This window comes from Neovison vison, chromosome X, assembly GCF_020171115.1.
Source record: "Neovison vison isolate M4711 chromosome X, ASM_NN_V1, whole genome shotgun sequence".
NCBI classification, from domain to species: Eukaryota; Metazoa; Chordata; class Mammalia; order Carnivora; family Mustelidae; genus Neogale; species Neogale vison.
In genome coordinates, this window is record NC_058105.1 from 16395666 (window position 1) to 16422219 (window position 26554).

Here is a 26554-nt window from a genome sequence, read left to right on the forward strand (position 1 = left end):
CAATGGCCAATGACTTAATCAGCTATGCCTACGTATGGAAGCCCCCGTAAGAACCCCAAAGAAGAGGGTTTGGGGAGTTTCCAGGTTGGTGAACCAGAACACTTCCACATGTCACCATGTTGGGCCCCAAACTCCACGGGGACAGATGCTCCTTTGTTCGGGACCTCTCCTTACCTTTCCTTTCACATCCTTTGCAAGAAGCTGGTAATCGAGGGAGTAAACTGGTTTCCTTTGTCCTGTGAGCTGCTTCCGCACATTAACTGAACCCAGGGAGGGGAGTGTGAGCACCTTTGATTTACAGCGGGTTAGCAAGAAGTACAGGCAACAACCTGTACTTGCGATTGGTATCTGAAGCGGAGGGCAGCCTTGTAAGACGGAGGACGGAGGCCTGACCCTGGGGGATCTGATGCTATCTCCAGGTAGATAGTGTTACCCTTAAAAAAAATAAACCGACCCATTATTTTACCAGCAAAAAGGGGTTTTATTCAAGAATAGCAGAGAACTGCAACCGGGGCAGGTAAGCTATGGCAAAACCATAGGGAAGCCTAGAGGAGGAAGGAAGGATGGTGGGGGAAAGGGGCAGATGTAAACAAGAAGCCCATTGGAGTAAACTGGGAGTTGGAAGTGTAGTGGCTTCTCATTGGCTGGGCTGTCGCTGGGGGAGGAGGAAGCATTCCTTCTACCCCCTGGGCTAGTAAAGTCCCACCTGCAAGTTCCTTCTCTTCATGTTGGTTCCGTCATAGACCACGACGGTTGGGTGTCGAGAGCCGCCCCTGCCAACCCCCCTGACTCCATTTTAGTGAGGTTTCCCCTGTATTAAATTTAACAATAATGTCAGAATTGAGATGAACTGTAGGATGGTGTCAGAGAATTGTTTGGGTGGCATAGAAAAACCCACACCTTTAGAACTGTTCGGGCAGAATCTTACCTGGGAATTTCTATTCGATAGGTTTGGGGAGGTTCTGGGAATGCTTCAGACAAGGGCTCCAGGTGATTCTTCCCTTCGGGCCAATTTGGGAAATCCTGATGTAAAGCATCACCCTAGGAATTTGCAATGAGGGCTTGATTCCTAATGTGAACTGTCAAACACACATACCTAAGCAGCAGAGTGTAACGGCTTTTCTTTTCTTTTCTTAAAGATTTTTTTACTTATTTGACGAAGAGAGAGATCACAAGTAGGCAGAGAGGCTGGCGGGGGTGGGGGGTGTGGAGAAGCAGACTCCCTGCTGAGCAGAGAGCCCAATGTGGGGTTCGATCCCAGGACCCTGAGATCATGACCTGAGCCAAAGGCAGTGGCTTAACCCACTGAGCCACCCAGGTGTCCCAAGGCTTTTAATCATAAAACAGACATTACGTTTGAAGAGCATCCTATTCTTACATTATCACAGATACTATGAATATCACCACACTAGAACCTCCTAAAAGCCTAGTCAACCAGGTAGGCCAAGGATTCTTGTGCCCCCCATTTTAGGGGCGAGGAAACCTGTCAGAGTGCAGCTTGTAATATAATTGGCGAAAAAACAAATACACACTAAATGATGCAAGAATAACACAAAGCGGGGTGCCTGGGTGACTCAGTGGGTTAAAGCCTCTGCCTTTGGCTCAGGTCATTATCTCAGGGTCCTGGGATCAAGCCCCACATCGATCGGGCTCTCTGCTGGGTGGGGAGCCTGCTTCCCTCTCTCTCTGCCTGCCTCTCTGCCTACCTGTGATCTCTCTCTCTGTCAAATAAATAAATAAAATCTTTAAAAAAAGAACAACACAAAGCAAGATGCCTACTTCCGCAAAAGAATACCTTGTAACCTGGGGTATAGGGCCTGAGGAGACCCGGAGCCCAAGGGTAGCCTGAGGCAAATAGGGGTCCACAGCCTCCTGATGGAGGAGATATTTCTGGCCTTTGGGGAGACAGTTCTTTTCTTTCTTTCTTTTTTTTTTAAAGATTTTATTTATTTATTTGACAGACAGAGATCACAAGTAGGCAGAGAGGCAGGCAGAGAGAGAGGAGGAACCTGGCTCCCTGCTGAGCAGAGAGCTGGATGTGGGGCTCGATCCCAGGACCCTGGGATCACGACTCCAGCCAAAAGCAGAGGCTTTAACCCACCTAGGCGCCCCCAGAGACTCGGTTATTTTCTGTGTCACCATGAAATCTGTCTACAGTGGATTCTCATGTGAACTGTACCAGTTACATTTTCCACAACCACGTATTATACCACAAGCCTGTCTGACCTGCAAGGGAAGTCCACGCTTTGAGTCTTTTGCAATCTCAATGCTCTGCTGTCTAACCAGTTTGTGTTTGCAAAATGGTATGTGGCTGGGCCAACATGAAGATGTTCCTGCTGAAGCCTGGCCTGGGCTCCTTTCCCGGCCTACTTAGGGCTTCGGATACCATGTAGCTGAAGGATTTCATGTCTGCCAATTATACGGATGCCTTTTCTGGATTAGACAGTGTGTGCTAACAGCCGGGGGTCGCTTTGAGGAATTCATAGGTAGAAGAGAAAGGATGGTAGAACACACAAGTAGTGATTACCTAAGTCAGGAAGAACTGCAAAGCAGAATAAGCTGGAGTTAATAGTTCTCATGGAAGATCCTGGAAGGTCTGTTGGAGGAAGTAGCATTTCCACTGGGCCTTGAAAGGCGGGTAGGTAGGTATTCCAAAGACAGAGAAGGGAATCAAGGAGCAAAGGCATCAGAAGCCTGAGCCCAAGGGTGATCTACCTGCAGCCCACTGCTTGTGGGGGGCAATCGAGGGTAATTCTTTGGGCCTTCTACTAGTAGGGAGGGAACATGTGGCTTTCTGGAGAGCATTAACATTTCATTCTGAATATTCCAGCTTTAATGCTATTCCATGGGGCCTGTGGACATTACTTTCAAGGGGGAGTATTTGGGGCGGGCAGCCTGGTCGCTGGCCCCGCTTTATTGCCCAGAGGCCTAGTTTTATGGCGTTAGAGTATTGGGGGCATCAGAAGAGGATTACAGAGGACCTTCTATACCATGCCGAGGGACTGGACGCACTTCTGAGACATTGAAAGTTTTTTTAAAGATTTTATTTATTTATTTGACATACAGAGATCACAGTAGGCAGAGAGGCAGGCAGAGAGAGAGAGGAGTTAGCAGGCTCCCTGCAGAGCAGAGAGCCCTATGTGGGGCTCAATCCTAGGACCCTGGGATCATGACCTGAGCCTAAGGCAGAGGCTTTAACCCACTGAGCCACCCAGGCGCCCCGACATTGAAAGGTTTTAAGCGGGGGAAGTATGAGGTCACCTGTACATCTTAGATAAATCCCTCTGGTTGCCATCTGGGAGACGGTGTGGACAAAGGCAAGCGTGGAAGCAGAGAGCCCAACCACGAGGCTACCGCGCAGCTCCAGGCAAAAAGTCATGGGACCCAACACAGAATCTGCAGCCCTGAGGAGGGAGTGGAGAAAGGTGGTTAATAAGCAATGTCCGGGCGGTACAGTCAACTAGCTTTGGGTACGCCCTGTATGCATGTGTGTGCGTGTGTGCGTGTGTGCGCGCGCGTGCCTGGGGGAAGGGGGAGGAGGGAACCGAGAATGACTGCCCGACAAGTGCAAAGAGGAACGACCCTCAGTGAGGGTCTCCGGTCTCCTCAAGGGGCGGCGGGAGGGGACGGGAGGAGAGGGCAGAGGAGGGAAAGCTCCAGGACAGCGGGAAGAGGTTTGGATCACGGAGAAGGAGAAAACCCAAGAGGCCAGGTGAGCAAGGAGGCTCCGCCCCCGGGCCGGCCCCGCCCCCCGCTCCACCTCCTCTCCCTCTTCCCACCCACCCCCAGCCGCAGCTCATCCTCGAGGGCGGAGAGAGGTGGCATTTGAGTCCTCCGGTATCCCAGCAGGCAGTGCAGCCTAGAGACGCTGACAAAGGACCGGAGGAGCAGTGGCAGCTGCTTTCCGAGGAGCCGGTGTTGCCGAGGTGAGAGCCCCCCCCCACCGTTCCGTCACCCACTTCCTCCGACTTCGGGAAGACGTGGAAGTTACGTTGCCGAGAGACCCCGCGCAGAGAACGAGCCGTACCCAGCCCCCGAGCTTGGCTCTGAGACTGACGGCGGGGCTCGGCGGCGCCCGGCTGCGGGTGGGAGGCGGGGAGCGGGCAGATGGAGCCCTTTCTGCCCCATCTCTGACTGTCAGCCGCCCCGCCGGCCCGCGGAGCCCGGCATCAGGGTCCGGCCGGCCCGTGCGCGCCTTTGCCGTGCCCGGGCGGAGGCAAGCAGGCTCGGGATCCCCCCGGTGCCCGCCCGGCAGAGTTCGGTTGCCCCGGGGATGAGGCTCCAGGGACACCTCTTTGGCGGATGTGGCGAGGAGGGCTAGGGGAGGAAGGCTGACTCCCCATATGGGGTGACACCGTCCTCGCCCTAACTCCTCCTCCTCCTAACCCGGCCGGTACCCGCCCCCCCTACCCCTCCCCCGCTCCCCCGGCGAGCAACTGGGAGGAAATCGGCGGAGCTGAAGCGAGGCGTCCCGGGATGGCTGGAGGGAGGTGAAAGTGGGGTGGCGAGGCAGAGAGGGAGAGCGAACGCCTTCGTGGAATAGTGGCGGGGGGTGGCAGGGGTACGTGGCCTGCATCCGTCCCGCTTCCTGTACCTCCGCACGGATCCTGATGGTCGTACCAGCTGCTCGGCTGTAAACAGGCTCACATGACCGGTTTCACATGGAGCCGGCCGGTATGGGGACGAAGGCTGGAAAGGCAGGGCCCCGATCAGGTGGAGCGCCAGTCCTAGGACGGACCGTTTCACACTCCTCTCCAGCCTTCCAGCTCTTTTTCAATGTTCCGTGGCTTCCCCTCTGGGTAAACTGCCCCCTCCGGACTGAAGTTGCTTTTCTGCCCCAGTAGAATCCAAGAGACCTCACCTCGGGGAGCGAGAGGGCAAAATAGTACATGAAAGCGGTCCCGGATTTTTTGACCTTTGAGGGAAATAAAGAGATGGCCCCAGACTTGGAAAATGGGATCCTTTGGCTTTTGCTTAAAAAGCAGCCCTGTTCTATTGGAATGCATTGCGTTCTTAATGCGAATTCCAGAGAGAAGGGGAAAAGTCTACTGTTTCAGCCAGGGAGCACCTGGAATTTAATATATACTTGATGATGGAAATCTCTATGTTTCCTTTAAGTGCTTGGAAATCTGCCTATAAAATGCTATATACAGGATATTGACTAGGGAGTGGACACCAACTTCTAGATTACTGTATATTTGTGCTAGAAAGCAATGGGAGGTTTGGAAAACAGGAAATGGGCCAAATGTGCCTTTCAAGTTGTTCACGTGTACATGCCCAACAGGATACAAGATTAAACTAGTTTCTGAAGAATTTCTAGAACTCTCAAAATACAAGATTTACTCAGGTAGCAGGATATTTGAAAATTTGGAGTTTCTTAAATCTGTAAGGGGTAGTGGTGATAGATTCTCTTCACATGTAATATATAATTAGATGTAATGGGCAATATTTAGTATAAAGCTACCCCTTTGTAGGTGAAGACCGAAAACAGAATAGCTTATAAAATAATGAGGTTTCTCCCCTTGAATTGTTCATGACATTTTATTCCCAATTTTTTAAATTTTTAATTGTTTTCTCCTGAAGCTTTGACATTTATTTTTAATTTCTTTTTTTTTTGAGAGGGTGGGGTAAGAGGGAGAGAGAATGTTAAGCAGGCCCCACACCCAGCATGGAGCCCAGGGTGGGGCTTGATTTCAGGACCTTGAGATCCTGACCTGAGCCAAAATCCAAGAGTCAGATGCTTAGCCAGCTGAGCCACCCAGGTGCCCCTTAACTCTAGTTTCTGAAAAACAATTAAGAAACTAAAGAAAATCTTCCCCATCCTCTAATGGCCCAATAAAGTAAGTAATTTGCTACTCTTCTTTTTCTGTTTTTTTTTTTAAAAAATGTTTAAAATGGAAAATAGAGGCATTTTAAATATTGTCTAAAATTTAAATGGGCGGATCTGCGTTGCCTTGAATCTTGTTCTGCTGCCTTGTAGTATTCTAGAGAATCTTGTCCTACAATAAATAGATGAAGTGATTTACTCTTTGAGGCTTTCTGTTTCCTCATCTGTAATATGAAAGTTTTGTTTTCATCTCCAGGGTCCCTCATAGCTCTCAAATTCCATAAAAACAGTGCAGTTTTTGATTGGGGAATACTCTTGGACAAAATAAGAGACTCAAGCCAAGTTATTGGTATCAGCTGGAAGAACACGCAGTCCATCACAAGAGCTATTCAGAGCCCTAATAGAAATAGGGATTGTGGGGCGCCTGGGTGGCTCATTGGGTTAAGCCGCTGCCTTCGGCTCGGGTCATGATCTCAGGGTCCTGGAATCGAGCCCCGCGTCGGGCTCTCTGCTCAGCAGGGAGCCTGCTTCCCTTCCTCTCTCTCTGCCTGCCTCTCTGCCTACTTGTGATCTCTGTCTGTCGGATAAATAAATAAAATCTTTAAAAAAAAAAAGAAATAGGGATTGTGCCCTGCAAAATTCTCATTAGGTAAATTAGCCATATGGGTTGACCTGGACCCCTCTCTCCTCCTTCTCAGTCAGGAAATTGAAGATTGCCTCAACTGAATCCTGCCTCCCAAATTAGAAAGTACAATTACACCTGACTTCCTTGACCTTTGGGGCATAGAAGAGTGATTCTTTAATTCATCCCAGGTTCTTCCTGAATTAAGTGGGCTGTGTGATCCGAGATGAAATGAGGATGAAAAGAAAGCTCTAGCAGGCTCTCACTTTGGCCGTGCCTTGGTTAGATCCCAAGAACCAATGCCCTTGTTTCAGCTTCGCAGCATTTGAGATTTAATTTTGCACACGCGTCCTGAAATTATCAGTCTCAAGGATTGAGTCACACTAACCCAGTTCACAAAACATTTTTTTAAAGATTTTATTTATTTGACAGACAAAGATCGCAAGTAGGCAGAGATGCAGGCAGAGAGAGAGGGGGAAGCAGGCTCCCCGCTGAGCAGAGAGCCCGATGTGGGGCTCGATCCCAGGACCCCGAGATCATGACCTGAGCCAAAGGCAGAGGCTTAACCCACTGAGCCACCCAGGAACCCCTCACAAAACATTTTTATGTTAATATGAATGCCGGTTGACTGACTGCCCGTGAGAAGTCGAACGGCCAAGCTGACCAAGAAGACTCGTGAATAAGCCCGGGCACCCTTTGCTTTTGACGCTGTGGAAGCACAGACCTTGTCCTCCATCTCCTGCCTTTTTCTAGGGACTGTGTGGAGCACTCCTTTTTTAAAACTCCTAGTGGTTGATACCTTCGACAGGGTGACAGCTTTTATGTGAAAACCCTCAGATAGCTATTTCCGAGTCACCTGATTGAATCTGGGCCACCTGTAAAACCTCTCTAAAATCGGTTTCCTCTCCATTCCTATGGCTTTCGTCTAGGCCCTCACTTCATGCCATGTTGATTCGGGGGTGACTTGGTTTTTCCTGTAACTGCTCCGGAGTCCACTCTTGTTCTTAACTGGTCAGATTCCCACTTCGGATCTCCAGTCTCTGCTTAAGACCCTTCAGAAGTTTCCAACCATCGCCCACAGCAGTGGTTCTCAAGGTGCAGTATGCCTTAGAATCATCCAGAGGGCTTGTGAAAACACAGATGACTGGGCCCCGCGCCCAGGACTTCTGGGGCTGCAGGTCTAGCCTGGGACCGAGGAACTGGCTTTTCTAGCAAGTTCCCAGGTGAAGCTGCTGCCGCTGGTTCAGTACCACATTTTGAGAACCACTGGCACCCAGAAGCAAGTCTCCACCTCCGAACTTGGCTTACAGCATTTTTTCACCATCTCTCGCCACTCCTCCATACAGGCTATTTTTTAACCATGTGCTGTGCCAAAGCTCATCTTAAGAGTCCCTTTCATGAATCTACACATCTTCTTCCTGGAATTCACCACCCCCCACTCCTTCTGCAAACTTCTATTTAAGGCAGCCTGGCACATTCTTTATGCTCCTAGAGCTTTCTTATCTATCAACATTTTATCACTTGTCACATCTTACCCTAATTACCATGTATATCTGTTTTTCCTGCTAGACTGAAATTTTCAAGGGCTGAGAAAATGTTTTCATTTTTTCTCCATATTCCTCAGCACCTGGTCTAGCACATAATACGTGCTCAGTTAAGGTTCCGTGAGTGAACTTGTGATTCTAAGACTCTGGAGAGGGCCATAGGTAGCAACATATGTATTTCTTTCTTATTTTTAAAGATTTTTTATTTGTTAGCACACAAGTGGGGGGGGGGTTGGTGCTGGCGGCGGGCAGAGGGAGAAGCAGGCTCCCCGCTGAGCAAGGAGCCCAATGCGATGTAGGACTCAAGCCCAGGACCCTGGGATCATGACCTGAGCCAAAGGCAGCCTCTTAACTGACCGCCAACCACGTCCTCCACAACATGCATTTCATATAATGAATTCATAGGGATTTTGCTTTGAGAACTGCACATCTTGAAATACCTGAAGACCCTGAGATATTGTAAAACAAAGGAAATAACTAGTTTAAAGAAAAATGCTTTTAAAACTGATGCTGCTGGAGGATATCCTTGTTTTTTTTTTTTTTTAAGTCTTAAAATGCACACTGCTTAACTTTTCCTCCTTGAGTAGATAGTAGCCTGTCATCACCTAATTCATAGCAGGTCAGTTCCATTGGTAAGACATCAAATTACACGAAAAACCTAGGAAATGTATAGAAACCAAATGGCCTAATACCACACAATGAATGATTGAACCTATAAAGTGGACATTAGAACGTTGCTTGTGAAAGACTTGACTTTATTTTTTTAAAGATTTTCCTTGACAGAAAACAAGCAGGGGGAGCAGGAGAGGGAGAAGCAGGCTCCCCACTAAGCCGGAAGCCCGAGGTGGGGCTCAATCCTGAGATCATGACCTGAGCCAAAGGCAGAGGTTTAACCAACTGAGCCACCCAGGTGCCCCCGAAAGACTTGACTTTAGGAATATACCAGCCATTCAAAGTCCTAATAGATGGTACTGGAGATTTAAAGAGGAAGAGAGCAGAGCTGATGAAATGGGAAGGAAGAGGGGTTTTGTGTGTGTGTGTGTGTGTGTGTGTGTGTTTTAGAGAGGTTTGAATAATAGACTAAAGCAGAAGAACTTATTGCTCTTTTTTTTTAAAGATTTTATTTATTTGACAGAGATCACAAGTAGGCAGAGCAGCAGGCAGAGAGAGAGGGAGGAGCAGGCTCCCAGCTGAGCAGAGAGCCCAATGCGGGGCTCGATCCCAGGACCCTGGGATCATGACCTGAGCCAAAGGCAGAGGCTTAACCCACTGAGCCACCCAGGCGCCCCAAGAACTTATTGCTCTTAACTCTTTAGTATTTCGCTGGCCATTGGCTGCCCACACCAAGTATGGAGAAAGGAGATAGTCCTTGTGCCCAGATAAAAGGGAGCTGGCCCAGAGGTGGAGAGTAATCAGAGTAAACAGAAGAGGCTGGGAAAGGCAGGGAGGAGGCCAGCAGATGGGTTGCCAGTTCCTGGGGAAGCTGGACTTGGATGATCCTTAGCTGTTTTAAGCTTGAAACCACTGCAGCACAAGAAACCCCAAGAACCCCTTATTTCATGTGATTTTTCTTGGAACCCCCTCTTTCCAAAAAAGGGGGGGTAGGGTAAATGACAGTAGGCCTTTAAAGTGGTTTCTGTTTTGAATCTCCGTTTTTAATCTGGTGAACAAAGGTATCGAAACTCCCATTTATCTCCAGGTCTGATCTTTTTCTCCTTCTGGTCCATCTCATGTGAGGAAAACAGAGAAAAGGATCACACGTTGGGGTACTAATCTCCCTGGACTGATGGTGGGGAGTGTGAGGACTTGATGTGTTTAGGGGTGTGTGTGTGTGTGTGTGTGTGTGTGTGAGAGAGAGAAAGAGAGAGAGAGAGAGGGGGTAGTTTGCAAACTCGTCACAAGGTGGTGTACACACATAAGGTTTTTTTTTGAATTGCGTTCACGATTGCATTTCTGTGCCATTGGTACAGAGCAAAAGGACAAGGCAGCTCCTGCATCACCAGCTCCCAGCCGCTCTGTGTCTCCGTGAGGTCGGGGCTATATTGGAGCCTAGTTGGGCCCCGAGGGAGCCAGAGCTAATGAGGAGAGGGAAACGGAAGGGCTACGGGGAGAGGAGATGCAGCCAGGGGTGCAGATTTTCTCTTCTCTACTTACCCACAGTAAGCAGCTACCATAGATTGACCGTTCCTTTAATTGGGATCCTTTTCCTGTCTTTTTTGGACAAAATGTGTTCAGGCGTGAGGAGGAGGAGTGTCCCTGATGGAGGAAACCGTTATTAGTAAGCACCTGTAGGCAAGCTGGTAAGTTCGGTATCTGCTGAGTGCCTAATACCAACCTTGGGTCTATGTCGGATGAGAAAAAAACAAAAACGGCCACAGAAAAACAATATGGCATGGTGCTTGAAGTCTTGGGAGTCCAAATGAGCCCACACAAAACAAATGTCAGAATATTCCATCAATGCAGTAAGTACATGAAGAGAGAATGTAATAAAATTAGTGAGATCATGTAGGTCAGAGGAGTAGAAGACCACCAAGAGGGGGAATTTGAAGGAGGCTTTGAAGATTGAGGAACATTTTGGTGCCCAGGCAGGTAGAATGCAGAATAAACCTTGTTTACTAATGCTCTCATAGGTAGTTACTGTCAGTCCTAGAACATCTTTCCTAATCAGGAAAAGAAAGCACCCCCAACCTGGTAAGTGAAACTATCTTTCAATTGTTTCTCTTTATAAATAAACTGAAAAGGAAACACATGTATCAAGACTTGAATTGGGGCTCATCCTTTGAGAACGCCTCTGGAAAAGCAGGGACCTTTCTAGAGATGAGGGCATGTGTGACAATGTGACAGGATCAGAGGCAGGACTTTTGAAAATGAGACACAGGAGATGGAACCGTTTAGGGAAGTGTGAGTCTGGAACCCAGAGATCTGCCACCACACTTTGTGTGACCTTGGGTAAGTCCTTTAACTGTCCCTGGGCCTGCTTTTCTCAGCAGTAAAATGAGAAGGGCTGGGAGCTCACGTTCTTTGACTTCGTGTGTGTGTGACTTTTGGAAAGCAACCTCATAAACCGATTTGGAGTAAGGTTTTACCAAAGGCTTAGTATATAATCTGTTCCCAGAATTTTTACACTCTGTCCTTTTGCAGTATGGACAGGAGCAAAGAGAAAGTGTTGGTTTCCAGAAGACCATCCATTAGAGGCAGGTTTTCTGCTTCGTTATGTTTGTCGGCAGAATCTCTAATATTGTGCTTGGTGACCTGAGGCTGATTTCCATTAGCCAGGATAAATGAGAGATGGGAACAGGGATTGAAAAAAAGAATAAATTGGTAAGAACCAATGAAACACTTCTTTAACAGTGGCCGGGGGAATGGACAGTCTACTTAATCACCATTCGTGGGGCAAAGTGTATATGTTCAACTCGTCCAGAGAAAGCTTCAAAATGAAAAGAGTAAGAATTCTGCTAAGCCGTTATGTAAAGCTAGCGAGATTTCTACTCTGACTTGTGCCAATGAACTTTCCCCTTAAGGTTGGAAGAGCTCAGGGCTTGTTCTGTGTGGTTAATTTTGACTGCCCAGTCGGATTTATAAGCCATGTCCTCCTCCTCCGTAACAGCTGCACATTTCCCTCAGTTTGCAAGTCCTGCTAAACCTTTGTTTTTCTCAGTGTAATGAGTTTCTGTTGCATCCAAGAGGAGCTTAAAGAATTGAAATCGTGGTATTTAACACATCATTTCAGGCTTTCCATGTTATTAAAGGATCATGAATTGGAAAATGCAATTAACAGAGATTTTTTCACACATTGTTTCTAAATTCCTGCTTGAGTTTCAAAACTGGGGCACCTTTTCCAAAATTGGCCCTGGAGGAGTTATTGTTTAATTTGATTTAAACACACACACATACACACACACACACACACACACACACTCTCTTAACTTTTGAATGGGTGTTCATAAGGTTCAGAATTCAAAAGGTACACAAAGGTATCCCGAGGAAACTGCCCTGTCACCTTGTCGCCAGCCACTCAGGTAGTTTCTCCAGGGGCAGCCCGGGCTGTCCTTCCAAAGATCTTTTTTTTTTTTTTTTAAAGATTCTATTTATTAATTTGACAGAGAGATCGCAAAAGAGGGAACACAAGCGGGGGAGTGGGAGAGGGAGAAGCAGGCCCCTCACCTAGCAGGGAGCCCGATGCGGTTCTCAATCCTAGGACCCCGGGATCATGAACTGAAGGCAGACGCTTAACGACTGAGCCACCCGGGAACCCCTTTCCAAAGATCTTGTACCCAGAGCCCGGAAACAACCTCCTTCCACACAGATCTCCTCAACACCACATCACGCCCTGCTTTTCTCACTTTGTACTGCACTTGACTGTCAGTCCATACCTACACGACAACAGAGAGCTCTCTTTTTCTCTCTGACAGCTTCCTGGCCTCCCAGCGAATGGCTGTATCTTACTTTATCACGTGACATCCCCCCCCCCCGTCTTAAGGGACAGTTGGGCAGTTTCCACTCTGACTCTTGACAACAACAGCCAACCCTTGTTGAGTGCCAAGCTTTGTTCTGTGTGCCTCCCATAAGTCATTTACTCCTCAGTACTGAGAATAGAGACACTTACACATATGGGACGTCCCACAAGATGAATATTTATGCCGGCTGAATTCCTAGAAGTAGAATCGTGAATCTCCAGGTCCAAGGGCACAGGTGTTACTCGTGGCAGGTAGACACGCCACAGAGCGGCATGTCAGCAACCTGCAGAACAGGCCTGGTTGCTCCCACCAGGGCTCCCAAAAGTTGTTGACGGAGCGCCAATCTGGCAAGTAGCAATGTGTATCTCTCTTGGGGGAGGTTCCCCCCCTCCTCTGGGAATTTTAAAAACAGTTTGTCCTTTTCTGTGAAATACTTCTGTTGAGTGCCTTTTTATAGTAATTTATATTTCTGGTATATCTGGTAGGGAAATTAGACCTAATTTATGATTGAAAACGTTCCCTTGGCTTTGTGTAGACGGTTTTTGTTTGTTTGTTTGTTGGTTGGTTTTGGGTGGGTTTTTTGTTTTGTTTTGTTTTTTTCCATGCAACGTTTTTAAGAGTTTTTAGATAGTTGAATTTATCAATATTTTTTGGTTTCTGGTTGCTAGAAAGCCTCAGATTGGAAAAAAAAAAATCTCCCATGGTTTTTAGTGTTTTATGTATGGATTTCTCTTTCTACATTTAAAACTTTTATCCATTTGGAATTTATCCTAATAAAGTTTTGGAATTTTGTGAGCAATAAGGGATAAATTCAACCCCCCTCCTCAGGTTGATACTGGTTTTAGCAATATTTATTGACTAAACTGTTTCCCAGAAATTAGAGATGCCATGCCACCTTTTATCCTAAGCTAAATTCTCATCCTTTTTTTAAAAAATATTTTATTTACTTGAGATAGACAGCACAAACCGGGAGGAGGATCAGAGCGCGAGGGAGAAGCTGAGCAGAGAGCCTGATGCGGGGCTCGATCCTAGGTCCCTGAGATCATGACCTGAACCGAAGGCAGACGCTTAACCCACTGAGCCACCCAGGGGCCCTTACATTCTCATCCTAACGTTTTAGAATGAGGTGTTAAATACAATTTAGTGATGGCAAACTCGGATGTTGTTTTTCTGAAAGCCAAGCTTACTAAGAAAGTAATAGAGCTAATTATTTTCTCTTGACAAAATTATACCAAACTTCTGAGAGCACATTATCCAAATGGAAATGTGTATGGCCCTTACAAAAAAAGAGAGAGAGAGAGAGAGAAATATGTGGCAAATAAAAACTCAAAATTAGAATGACTTCATAACAGATGCTTTTCAGAATCATCTTCGTTTTATTGTATTACAGCAGAGAGTTCGTTAGCTAGAGTGGAAATGCCAGGCTGTGGCAGGAGGCCTGCTGACATTATTGTCTCTGTCTCTTCCTAATTTAATAACTGTAGCAAACACTTAGAACGTTGCATGGCCTACAGTGAGTGCTGAAAGCATTGCATGTATTAATTAATTCAGTATATGTAATTAATAAAAGGTTTGTGATCTGGTATGAATGATACACATATTACATGTTCTTACTAATAAAAATGTCAATAGGCCCTTTTGGCACGATTAAAAAAAACCCAAACGCAGCCCACCCCGTCATGAGCTACGTGTGAGCATGTTGTAGGGTACGTGGATAGGCAATAGCAGCCTGATGGTCTGGGACAGGTTGTGGGTTATGGTCTCCCCAGCATTGCCCCTCACTTGCACATTGTCCCTCTGTGCCTCCCTACCTGTGCCTTCCCCCAACACAGAAGTAAATGCCTTTTTTTCTTTTTCTTTTTAAGATTTTATTTGAGAGAGTGCGTGAGTGATCGTGAGAGGGGGAGGCGGGGAGAGGGAGAAGCAGCCCCCCCCCCCCGAGCAGGGAGCCCGACTTGGGGCTCGATTCCAGGACCCTGGGATCATGACACGAGCCGAAGGGAGACGCTTCACCGATTGAGCCATCCAGGCGCTCCTGCCCTTTTTTTTTTTTTTTTTTTTTTTTGCTTTAAAGCCTACCTCAAATGTCATCTCCCTGCCTCTCTTCCAGGTAGAATTATTCATGTAATCTTCTGATTCCCTGCCACTTTACAGATAATATGCATTGTAATAGAGGTAGCTTAAATATTGTTTCATCGGTTAGATTTGAGTCTTTTGTTAAGATTTTATTTATTATTAGAACACAAGCAGGGGGACAGGGAGAGAGAATCCCAAGCAGACTCCGTACTGAGCGTGGAGCCCGATGCGGGGCTCCATCTCATGACCCTGAGATCGTGACTTGAGCCGAAACGACGAGTCGCTCACTGAGCCGGCTGCACCACCCAGAGGCCCTTCTGTTTGAGTCTTCTGCAGGCAGGGGCTGTGCTTTACTCATCCTTGTATCTGCACAGCTCCTGACAGAGTTCCTGGCTTGTAACAGGTGTTCAGCGGAAAGAACATAAAAATTTGCCTACATGATTATACAGTATCTCATTTGATAAAAGTTGGAAGGGCCTCAAACGGAACCCAGCAGTTGAATCTTGTGTTACAGTGCTCCTGGAAGGTGTGGGAACTTGAACACAAAGTCTGCAATCGTGTCTGGCCTATTTTAAAGGTGTCATCTACAGAGAGAAAATCAGACTTTTTCTGTGATCAGATTGTTTTAGCTTTGGCATTTTCAGAAGCCACATTCTTAGGATGCTAGCTAAATAAGAATGTTGTTGATTAAAATTAGATGAGGAAGTAAACACAGCAACACCACACCAAAAGGTCTCGAATTTGGAAGAAAATAGCTCTGAAGCCTGTGTGCTTGACGTAGGAGGGGAGGCACAGAGCCTGTGGTATGCCAGAGCCTACGTACTGACTTTGAATTTTCATAGAAAACTCCCAAGGACTCCTTAACAAGTTTGGATATTCGGCTTCCTTTCAAGACATTTTTTCTCGTCGTGGGTTTTTGGTAGGAAAAAAAGATGAACTCTCCACCCATGCTGCCAGAAGGCACCAAGGCATTGTTGAAAAGAGTGTAAAAGTGTTTTTCTCCCAGAACTCACAGAAACTTTCTTTGCTTTTTATTTTTTAGCCTTTGAGAATTTGGATTAGCTCACATAAAATCAGTTGTGACAAAACAAATTCTACTTTTTAAGAAATCAGACTTTTTAAAAAGAGTGATGGCCCTTTGATCTCATCTCCTTGAAAGAGGGTGATTAATTTGAGGTAGAAAGACTTCTTTATTCTAGCATTTATGTAATTTATCATGGGTTGAAAGCTTGAGCGTGAAAGGAGCATGTGTAAATTTCTTTGCATAGTTGGAAACAAGCTGTATAAGTAAGCCATGAGGAAAAGTCCAAAGGCATCTTTAAATGGTTCGGGTACCTGTTTTAATGCAAGCTGAACGTGCTTTTTGTTGGAGGGACAGTAAATGAAAACAGGTGTCATTCGATTTCCTTCTCTCTTCTTCTCTTTCTAGATTGCCAAAATGCTTTGGAGTTTTTAACTAACTGACTTAAGAAAAGTCCCAACTAGATTTGAGACTATAAAACCGAAGCTGCAGCAAGGGCGATTCAGTGCCAATGCATCAACAAAAAAGACAGCCAGAGTTAGTGGAAGGAAATCTTCCTGTTTTTGTGTTTCCCACGGAGCTAATATTTTATGCAGATGACCAGTCAACACATAAGCAAGTGTTGACTCTGTATAATCCCTATGAGTTTGCCTTAAAGTTCAAAGGTGAGTCTCCTAGGTCTCTTATGGATTGTAACTGGTCCCTACTAATTGTTTACTTGTAGAAACTAATTAAAAAAGAAAAACCACTAATGGCCATTGTGACTTTTTCTTTCAGTTTTGTGTACTACTCCAAATAAGTATGTTGTCGCTGATTCTGCAGGTGCAGTAAAGCCTCAGTGTTGTGTGGATATGTAAGTCAAAAATCCCTTCCTGGTAACATGTTTTAAGTGTTTTAGTATTTATGTGTTTAACTTGAAAAGGATCTCTTCTTGAAGCTGTCCCCCCTTAGGCGTTTACTACATTTTGAATTTTTGCTGGAAGTTTTTTTTTTTTTTTGCTGGAAGTTTTTAGTCTCTCACGGTTCTTTTAAAAATTTTGTTTATGGTTTTTTTAAAGGTTGTTTTTTTTTTTTTTGAGAGAGAGTGAGAGTGAGCGAGCGAGAGCGAGTGCGGATGGCTAGGGGTGGGGGGCAGGAGGGGCAGAGGGAAAAGCAAACCCTGAAATAGATCATGACCTGAGACACTTAACTGACTGAGCCACCCAGGCGACCCAGTCCCTCACAATTCTTAAGAAGCCCCTAAGATTCGAAATAGGTCGTTCCAATCCTTAGTAATATTTCATGATGCTGGAGCGGATGGGTGTGTTAATATTTCCATGAACATCTCCTCAGTTGTGCTTGTAGCCACAGCAGGGGTCGCTCAATGAAGGTCAAGTTCTAACTCATTCCTTTAAATTTCTCTAGCTATAACGGGGAATTTAGCTTTCCTTGGGACATCCTATAATATTATAGTGACATTTGGGAAGCTAACACTGCTACATTCACAGAACAATGGTAATAGAAGTTCATCTGAAATGATATCTCGCTAATAAGCCTGGAAGTTAATCTCTACAAACAGGAAGCAGGCGTGTATCTGAGCTCTTCCAGATAATTTCGTCAGAAATTAAGTGTCAGATAAATGATTGTTTGTTCAAGCTGTTCATATTTAATTTTCACTTTGGAGCTAGTGTTGACCAGATGGATCCATGGACCAGCTCTTAATTTAAGCTACCTTTGTTGAAACCTTCCGTGAGAATGAGAAGCAGAAGGTTGTTGTTTTTTTTTTCCTCATACAGTTTTGTCCTCCCATAGCCGTAAAATGATGTATCTTTACAGGATGTGTTTTTGCAGGTTTCGTTAGATTTTCATTCAATACACAATAAGCAAGGACTACTCCAAAGAAATGTAGTCTCTTGCCAAATAAACATGTTATCTTTGACCTAATTGGTTTGTGTTCTCTATTAAGAACGAGGTAAGATCAACGAAATTGTAGATTGCTCTCATAAAATTGCAAGTGCTCTACGCTCTTCTCAGAGGAAGACAGAAGCACATTGTTAGCCTTCTGTAGCATTGGTTGTACTGGTTACTTACTATTTAGTTGCTTGTTTTTACCTGCATGCACAGACTTCCAGTATTGGGTCTAGGTGTGAGCGGCAGTAGAAATCCAGGAGACTTTCGTGGGGGAAGAAAGCATCTCCTGTGTCCTATACGGTAACCACTGCTGCCCGCAGATCTCATGGGGGAATCAATGTCTTTGCTAAAAGGAATTGTCTTTACCTGTCATTCATTTACTTCAGACTTTTATTTTATATTGTAGAGAATGTGTTTTCATCAAATATTTTAGAATCACCCATTTCCTTTTGGGTTATGCTGGGAATTTTTTTTTTTTTAAGCCTCCTTAGCAAGTTTCTGTATTTGAGCATTTGGTTACAGTTAGTTAATGTTCTCCTGTAAGAAATCTCGGGCTGACTTCTGTTTGACAGGCCCCAGGAAACTTAAACAGTCTTTGTTTTTTTTTTTTTTTTTAATGTTTTCAGTGTGATCCGTCATAGAGATGTTCAGTCCTGTCACTATGGTGTAAAAGACAAGTTCCGCCTCCAAGTTTCCGAGCAAAGCCAGAGGAAGGCTTTAGGAAGGAAAGAGGTGGTGGCTATTCTTCTCCCATCTGCAAAAGAACAAAAGGAAGAAGAGGAAAAAAGGATAAAGGAACATTTAACCGAAAGTTTATTTTTTGAGCAGTCCTTTCAACCAGGTAGTTTTGGGGTTGCTTTTAAAGGCCATTGGCGCTCTTAATGCATTTCTAACTGGAAAATCACCAGGGAGCTAAGAATCATTACTAGAAAAATGATCTGCCACTTTTCACCTAATTAACTACTTCAGGACGGAACCGAACTAGAGATCAGGTACCGAAAATGGAGCAAGAGGCCTAGAGCTGGACTTGAAATGGGGAGAGAAGCTCTCGGCCGCCTCGGCTGTGAGGAGAGGGCGAGCGTGGCTATCGCCTCTGAAATGTGTCGACCCGAGAATGCAGCCCCCCGCCCCGTACTTTCGAAGGCTAGCCCAATTTGGCAATTACATACTTTTGTTTCTGTGACTTTCCCGTATCCTTTCTCATTTAATTAGTTCGAAGAAGGAGAGAGATTGTGTTTGGCAATAGGCCAAGCTTGGTGCACTGTTCATATTATTTTGAAAAAAAAAATCTCATTAAAGTTGAAGTTAATTAAACTAAGTAGATTATAATATCCCCTGTGGGCTATTAATTGAATCCCTCTCCATTCCTCATTTCCTTCCCAGCTTAGATATTCAGAAGTGTTATGATATATTCTTTCAACATTGACACTCTCCTCATATGCAACTGTTTGGACGTCTCATTATCTCCTTCCAACCCCGTTCTAAGAGGAGGAAGATAAAATTTTCCATAGAAAAACATGGAAACTTTTCTGTTAGTGACACATGAATGTGATAGCAGCTGTCCTTGAAATTGCAACATTATCTATGAGGAATTAAAAACAAATCTACTTGTCATTCCATTAATTCACAGACCCCTATCAGTTTGTCCATCTTAGTGTTTATTTGGATAACACAGGGAGTAATGGCTCTTTGATTTACTGTGCTCAAGAGTCTTGTAGTAGCCAGTAGAGTGCTTCCCAGCATCTGTGACTTGACGGAGAGGACCAGAATTTCATCTTTTGAAACTGAAAGAGAGCCTCTGGTGAATGTCACTTTGATATCTGGTCAGTATTGGGAAGTTGGCTTATACATGTTTATGGAAATGGAATCTTCCCCCTTAAAGGTGCCTCCTCTAGAATAAGAAAAGTCATACAATGAGCATTTTTGGTTTTTGATGTTAAATTCATAATTTAAAGGAAAATGGCCCTCAGCTCATTTCTGTATTTAACAGACCAGTTTAGTAGTCCCCCTCCCCCAATAATGAGGATTAAAAGTTTCGTTTTATATTTTTTTCCCGTTATTTCACAACTCATTAGAATTCAGGTGAAAAATCATCCTAAAAGGCTAAATAATTACAAGTATTAATTGAGCATTTTATTCTTATTTTCCTTGGACAGTGAACCTTTCATATCTGAAGGATATGAGAGAATTCTTCTAATTGTAAAAGTAGATAAATGAATGAGGTGGTTTCTGTTTGGGGGGAAAAAAAACCTCTCTCAGCCGTCCATGTCAGGAAGCTCAGTGAAGACAAGCACCTTGTTAGCACCTTATTTGTGTGGTTAATTCTCACTGTCCTTGGCCCTGAGCAGAGTGCCCCCTGCACAGAGTCGTGTGCGCGGGTTTCACTAGGAGGGCTGGACTCCTCGTCTGGTAGGGTCTGTTGGATTGGTTTGCTTTGTCTTACAAGGTTTCCATGGCTCTGGCCGCTCTTCAGAGCAAGGGCGATGCCACAGTAGAGCCCCCATATGATGTCCTGGCCCACATGTCCTTTTTGCAAGGAGTTTACCCCCATGTTTCTAATAGTGTGGCAGGAAACCAAGGGAAGTTTTCCTCGTTAATAGAGTATAATGGTGCCTGATTTAATCCATGTGGACCAAGTGATATTTTCCACTTCTGTTTATTAAATGAATAGTAAATTAACATGTGGTTTCCAGTATGTAAAATTCTATGTTTTTTTTTCATTAAGTGTCTTTGAACTAAAATGTTGAAACGAATTGAGATTGTTTGGGGGGATGTTTTGAAATGTGATTATTTTTGCACATCTTTAGAGAAATAATTATTAGACATATCACAAGTGCGACAATGTTGGGGGTCTCTGTGAACCAGCCAGAAAGTGGTCAGAGGCTAGATCATGAAAGATTTAGATTTTATAAATGTATCAGAAGGCAAGAAAATGAGATATTTCTTCTCGAGTTGATTGTACTATAAAAGACATAGCAGTAACAAATTCAAAAAGGAAAACATCTACAATCCCACACACTTAACAAATTTGCTTATGTAACTGTTCCATGTTACTTTCCAGACCTTGTCTATGTGCATAAGTACATTTATATATATATATATATATATATATATTCATTTAACAAAAATTTAAGAGAAACCCACAAAGCATACTTTAACAAAATACCAAAGCCCGTGTTATTAAAAAGATGTTTTGAAAAGATGCAGCTGAATCTTAGTGGGTTTGTCTTAATTACATTACTAATGAACTGCTATTTCTATGCAATGTTTTGAGTCCGTGCCCTCTGGCTTAAGAAAATTACACTCTTTATTATTGTTTATAATAATAAAAGATTGAAAATGACCTAAAAGTCCATCAGTTGGGGATTGGATTAAATTATGAATATTCATAAGATGGGATGCCAGGCAGACATTTATTTACAGGGCTCTGATGGAATGATAGATGGTTATGTATTGACATATAAAGAGGCTCATATATATTTCTGAGAGGAGAAACAGTTTATAGAATAGTGGGCATATTATGGTCTCACTTATGTTAAAAAAACATTTTTTTAACATGTTTATGTGGGTATTTATAAAATCTGAAAGGAGCTGTACCAAGCTGTTAACAGTGTTCTCTCTAGGAGGGTGATACTGATTGGGAACCTTGATGTTTTCTATAGCTCGATACAATTTTTACAACAATCTTGTAGTATCAGAAGAAAAGCCATTTATTTCCGCTTTGAAAAATTTCAAGTATCTATGCAAATAGATAAGCTTGAAAGCTCATCTCTGCAGCAAGTACAAATACAAAGCTACTTCATTCACGAACTAAAATAAGACTTGTTCTTTGATATTTATGCTGTTGTTTCGTCTCAAGCAATAATCACTAGAAAATTTGAATTTGTTTTCACCTATCTTGGCTTTGGCAAGGCTCCATTAAAGTTCGCACAACAGCTAAGGTATTAATAATTTAGAAAAGCTGCATTTAATAATGAAATGAACAGTGTTATTTCATTAATAAAACACAAGATTGTGTTGCTGTTGGCTATTCCTTTTAATGACAGAAGGGTAGTGGGAAAACTATATGACAATATGCTGTTACCGGGTTTCTTAAAAACACGGATGTGAACATTGCACACATATAGCAAGCACTGTAGGACCACAGCCCGGCTACTGTTCTTCTTTTTTTTTTTTTTTTACGTTTTCTTTCATTGTAGTAAGATCACTTAACACGGGATCTCCCCCACTCACAAATGTTTAAGTGTACAATACGGTATTGTTAACTATAGGCATGGTTTTGTACAGCAGAGCTGTAGAACTTACTCGTCTTGCTTAATTGAGCCTTTATGCCCCTGATCAGTAACTCACATTTTAAACACACCCCCAGTCCCTGGTCACCACCGCTCTGCTCTCGGATTCTGAGTCGGACTGTGTTGTGGATTCCTCAGGGAAGTACAATCGTGCAGTATTTGTCCTGCTGTGGCTGGTTTATTTCATTTAGCAGAACACCCACCAGCTAACGTTTCTGCCTCCTCCTTTGCTGTAAATGGGATAGAGCAGGGGACAAGAATTTTTATAGGTAGGTTTTTTTTTTTTAAGATTTAATTTCTTTTGAGGGGCGCCTGGGTGGCTCAGTGGGTTAAAGTCTCTGCCTTCAGCTCAGGTCATGATCCCAGGGTCCTGGGATCAAGCCCCGCTTCGGGCTCTCTACTCTGTGGAAAGCCTGCTTCCTCCTCTCTCTCTCTGCCTGCCTCTCCACCTACTTGTGATCTCTCTGTCAAATAAATAAATAAAATCTTAAAAAAGATTTAATTTTTTTTTGAGAGAGAGAGAGAGAGAGCACGAGCAGGGGGGAGGAGGAGAAGCAGAAAAAAAAAAAAAGCAGGGAAGCCCAGCACGAGGCTAGGGCTCTATCCTAGGGCCCCTGGGATCAGGACGACCCCAGCCGAAGGCAGCCGCTTCCCCAGCTGAGCTGAGCCACCCAGGCAACCCCACAGGTAGCTTTAAAACCTTCACATAGAGCTTTTCTGCTGCTTTTAATATTTTCAAAAATGGTAGCAGGATGCTACAGCTGGTTTAACCTGTGTCCCTACAGATACTCTCAGAAGGCAGCAGGCTCCCGAGTGGAGTGAGACACAAGCCATCCATTGGCTTTCCATTTTCATTTCTAGCCCATTCTAAAAATTCTGCTTGTGTACTTTTATAAACACACACACGATGCACAGACACTTTCTAATGAGGGTGAGGTGGGGGGAGGGGGAGGCTGGTGACCTTTCAGTAGGAACTTGCGACTTCACAATGCCGTTTCAACATTCCATTCCGTCACGACTCAGAGACGTTATGGGCTTCCAGATAAGTCCAGCAGCCACGTCCCTATGGCATGGACATGATGGGCAAAGAGTCAGAGAAGTAAGACAAAACCAGCATCCTGGTGAGTGGGGACAGTGTCTGTGAGTGAACTTTGGACTTGGGGCGCTTTTAGAAGCAAGCTCAGGAATTCTTGTCTTTTTACAGAGAATAGAGCGGTCTCCTCTGGCCCGAGCCTGCTGACCGTCTTCCTGGGAGCGGTGTGCATCGGTGCCCTGATGCTTCCCACGCTGGGCGATGTGGAGTCACTGGTGCCTGTCTGCTTGCACTTGAGTGTGAATCAAAAATTAGTGGCTGCTTATATCTTGGGTAAGCGGTCCCAAGTTCTCCGTGGGAGGTGCTGGGCAGGGGGAGTTCCACGTGTACAGGGTCACGGTGAGTGGTGCTGGTGCCAGTTTCATTTTGTTCTGTTTTGTTTTTTAAGAGAAACAAGCTGGCTTCAAAAGCATATGTTGAGGTCAAGTGCATTTTAAGATTTCATTTTTAGCTTACATTTCGTTCTTTTTTTCTTTTTAAGTTTATTTAAGTCCTCTCTACCCCTGTGGGGTCGAACTCACGACCGCAGGATTGAGAGTCACATGCTCTACTGATGAAGCCAGCCAGGCGCCCCCTACGATGAGTTCTTTGTAGCCGATTGAGCTAGCGCCTGCTACTGTATTCACTTGTCTTCACTTTGCTGACTTGCGATGGTGTAAAGCACATATAAAATGTAAAATACACCTGTTGCCCGGCACAGCATTTCTACTTCTGGGAACTGATCCCAGGGAAACACTGAGACAAAGTGTGTACAGTGATAAAGGTGAACGGTGCCGCCTTGTTGGACACTGCGAACCTTCCTCTTTAAACCAGTTCCCAGATTTCCTGTTATATCATTCTTTCAGTCATGCTGGCTTGAAATCTCGTAATTTGTTTAACTGAACAGTTACTCAGTCCCTGCCATGTGTCAGGGATCAGGGTTCCAGTCCTGGCTGGCTGTTTTCATCATCTCTTGTCACGTCTTCTGAGAGCCTGACCCTCTTCAGTATCCTCTCAGTACACCTCAGTGTGCTCTCTTTTTGTATTTTTTTAAAAAAGAGTTTACTTATTTGACAGTGCATGAGCAGCGGGGATGGGCAGAGGGAGAAGCAGACTCCCCACTGAGCAGGGAGCCCAGTGCGGGGCTCGATCCAGGAACTCTGGGATCGTGACCTGAGGTGAAGGCAGACACCTAACCGACTGAGCCACCCAGGCGCCCCTGTGCTCCCTTTAAATTTCAAAATTGTCTTCTCAGTTTGGCTTCCTACCTTCTCTTCCTATTTCTGCGCCCCCCCCCCAGTTACTTTAACCCCCCAAATGCTCCATTGCATTGCTGCCAGATAGATTTCCATTCTGGTTTGGTTTCATCATCACCACTTCCTACTTGGGAGCCGCCGAGGACTCTAGTCCATAGAAAGAAGTATGACTCCGTAGTTGGGCATGTGAGACTCTCCACCCTGACCTGAGACCTCTGAGCCAATCTTGTCCAGCTGATGCCCTGTATAAATCCTTGATCACAGCCTGTGAGGTGAATTATGGACCCTGAAAAGCTCATTGAGAATCCGGTTAACCTCCTTGTCCTCGCTTCACCATCCCCACGCCTGAAATGCCTGCTGATCTCCTTGCTTTTTTTTTTTCCAATCATTTCTGCCCATCTTATTTCAGTTTTAGCTTTTTGGAGCATCTTTTCTGACCTGCCCTGGTCCTACAATTGTCCTCTTTCTCTGTACATTATCATTCGTTGTGTGTGTGTGTGTGTGTGTGTGTGTAAAAACCACTTATTTAGGACTGAGCATATTCTTACGTTACTAAATTTTTCTGGTTTCATGTACGGAGTCTCTTCGAAAGAGACAAGCCCAACAAGAATACTATCCTTCTGCCTCTTCGCGGTCCTGGAGCCCTAGGATACAAATAGGCTCAACATGTTTTTGTTAATGACGTTGGCTGCCTTTACTGACACCTTAAAAATGCCACATCTGCTGGTCTTAGAGCTGATGTGACTGGATAAAGTGGGAGGTATATTTGATGGTTAAAAAATTAGCTATGGCCAGACATCAGTGATCTAATTAAATCTATCCAGTGACTGCCCGTTGCTGTAAATTGGATTTCTTCTGTATAATATCAACTAAATTCAAACTGACTTTGAATTCTTGGTAGAGTGCCCATCTGTGTGCTGTAGTTTATTTGCTCGTCGAAATCTAGACAATTGCTTTATTGAATGAAGACTTGGTAAAATGCCTGGCTTTAACTGTTCTCCAATTTTTTTTTTCTTCCAGGTCTTATCACAATGGCTATACTTAGAACATGAGCAAGGAATTCAGTTGACTTCTGAAGTAAACTTATCTTGCAAATATGAATGCGGACTGCCTTTTATCTCTCTCTCACTCCATTAACATGCGGCAAACTATTGAGTGATTTACAGTAATTGCAAAACTATAATATATATTTTAAATTACTCTCTAATTTTATTGGAAGGACTCCAGCTCATTATGTCACAGACAGCAAGGATGCTTTTGAGCGACCCCTAGGAAATTATTTGAAGAAACTCTTTTTATATCTAAAGCTATTGTGCAAAAGACTTTAATTAAAACATCTGCTATTTTGTCATCTTTTTTTTTCTTAATTCACTTTGATTCCTAAGGTCATACATCCTTCAAAGTGAAAGGCCTGAAAGAGCAAACTGACCAGCCTGAACATTAAATGACATTTATTTCCTAACTACAAACAGCAATGTTACTATGTAAATTATACCTTGTCCTCTGTCATTATAAACAGTTGCCATGGTGTTTTAAAAATAAGTTTTACAGTTACTGTGTGGAGGGTTAAAAAAAAGAAAGGAAAAAGCATCTAGGGTTTTCTTTAACCCTCACAGAAGTAGCATGGCTTCTCTGTTTGGTCTAAGAATTTGAAAGGAAGCTAGGCATTTGTTTACTTACTTGGTTTGCCTTGGCTTTACCTCTGGATCGGGCTTTATGTTACTAGGAGGAGAAAAATCACTTGATAATTTCTTCCTTTTTTTTTTTAAAGGATTTTATTTATTTATTTGACAGAGAGATCCCAAGTAGACAGAGAGAGAGGAGGAAGCAGGCTCCCCACTGAGCAGAGAGCTGGACGCGGGGCTCGATCCCAGGACCCTGGGATCATGACCTGAGACGAAGGCAGAGGCTTTAACCCACTGAGCCACCCAGGCACCCCTGATTGGTTCTTGCTAACCCTTTACCTGACTGTCAGCAACTGGCCCAGCCTGGGATTACCAGATGCCGGATGTTGTGTTTTTCACCTTTAAACTCTAAGCCAGGTATAGAAAATCCTTGATACGTGTCTATTTTATATCAGGCACTGAGACATTTTTTAAGTTTCTATTTATTGAAACAACTTTACCAAAAAAAAAAGTCCCCAAAGCACAACTATTTATATTTCTTTACGGCCTCTTCTGATCTTTAACTTATATATGCAGTTCTAACTGTTATTGTCACAATAACTGATCTTTTGACTTAGGATTTTTATCTGAGAGCACAACGCATTGAGTCTCTTGAAAATCATCTTTCAGGTGTTTTTATAGAACGAACTTAGGCACTGCTACTCTTGTCTTCTCAAGGAATATACCTAAACACAAAAGTATGCTTGAGGTGGGTTTCTGCAGGAAATAGCACTTTGCTTCTAAAGTGAGAGCTTTTATGTACACTCTTTCATAGAAAATCCTCATTGTTTAACAATTTGGGAAAGGTAAATCATTATTAAATGGATCATGTC

The 26554-nt window shown here is 44.3% G+C and overlaps 1 protein-coding gene across 1 annotated transcript; it reads left to right on the forward strand.

Moving 5' to 3' along the window:
- Nucleotides 1–3790: 3790 nt before the first annotated feature.
- MOSPD1 (motile sperm domain containing 1) lies at nt 3791–25546 on the forward strand. The gene is made up of 6 exons (XM_044235871.1): nt 3791–3926; nt 15956–16212; nt 16325–16400; nt 18064–18278; nt 22934–23095; nt 25078–25546. The coding sequence occupies exons 2-6, from the start codon at nt 16059–16061 to the stop codon at nt 25107–25109; spliced, it is 639 nt and encodes a 212-aa protein (XP_044091806.1). The 5' UTR covers nt 3791–3926; nt 15956–16058; the 3' UTR covers nt 25110–25546.
- The last annotated feature ends 1008 nt before the right edge of the window (nt 25547–26554 follow it).

Coding starts and splice junctions, on each gene's coding strand:
- MOSPD1 (XM_044235871.1), top strand. CDS start 16,059: ATGCATCAACAAAAAAGACAGCCAGAGTTAGTGGAAGGAAATCTTCCT. Junction 16,213..16,324: donor GTTTGCCTTAAAGTTCAAAG/GTGAGTCTCCTA, acceptor TTTTTCTTTCAG/TTTTGTGTACTACTCCAAAT. Junction 18,279..22,933: donor TGAGCAGTCCTTTCAACCAG/GTAGTTTTGGGG, acceptor GTCTTTTTACAG/AGAATAGAGCGGTCTCCTCT.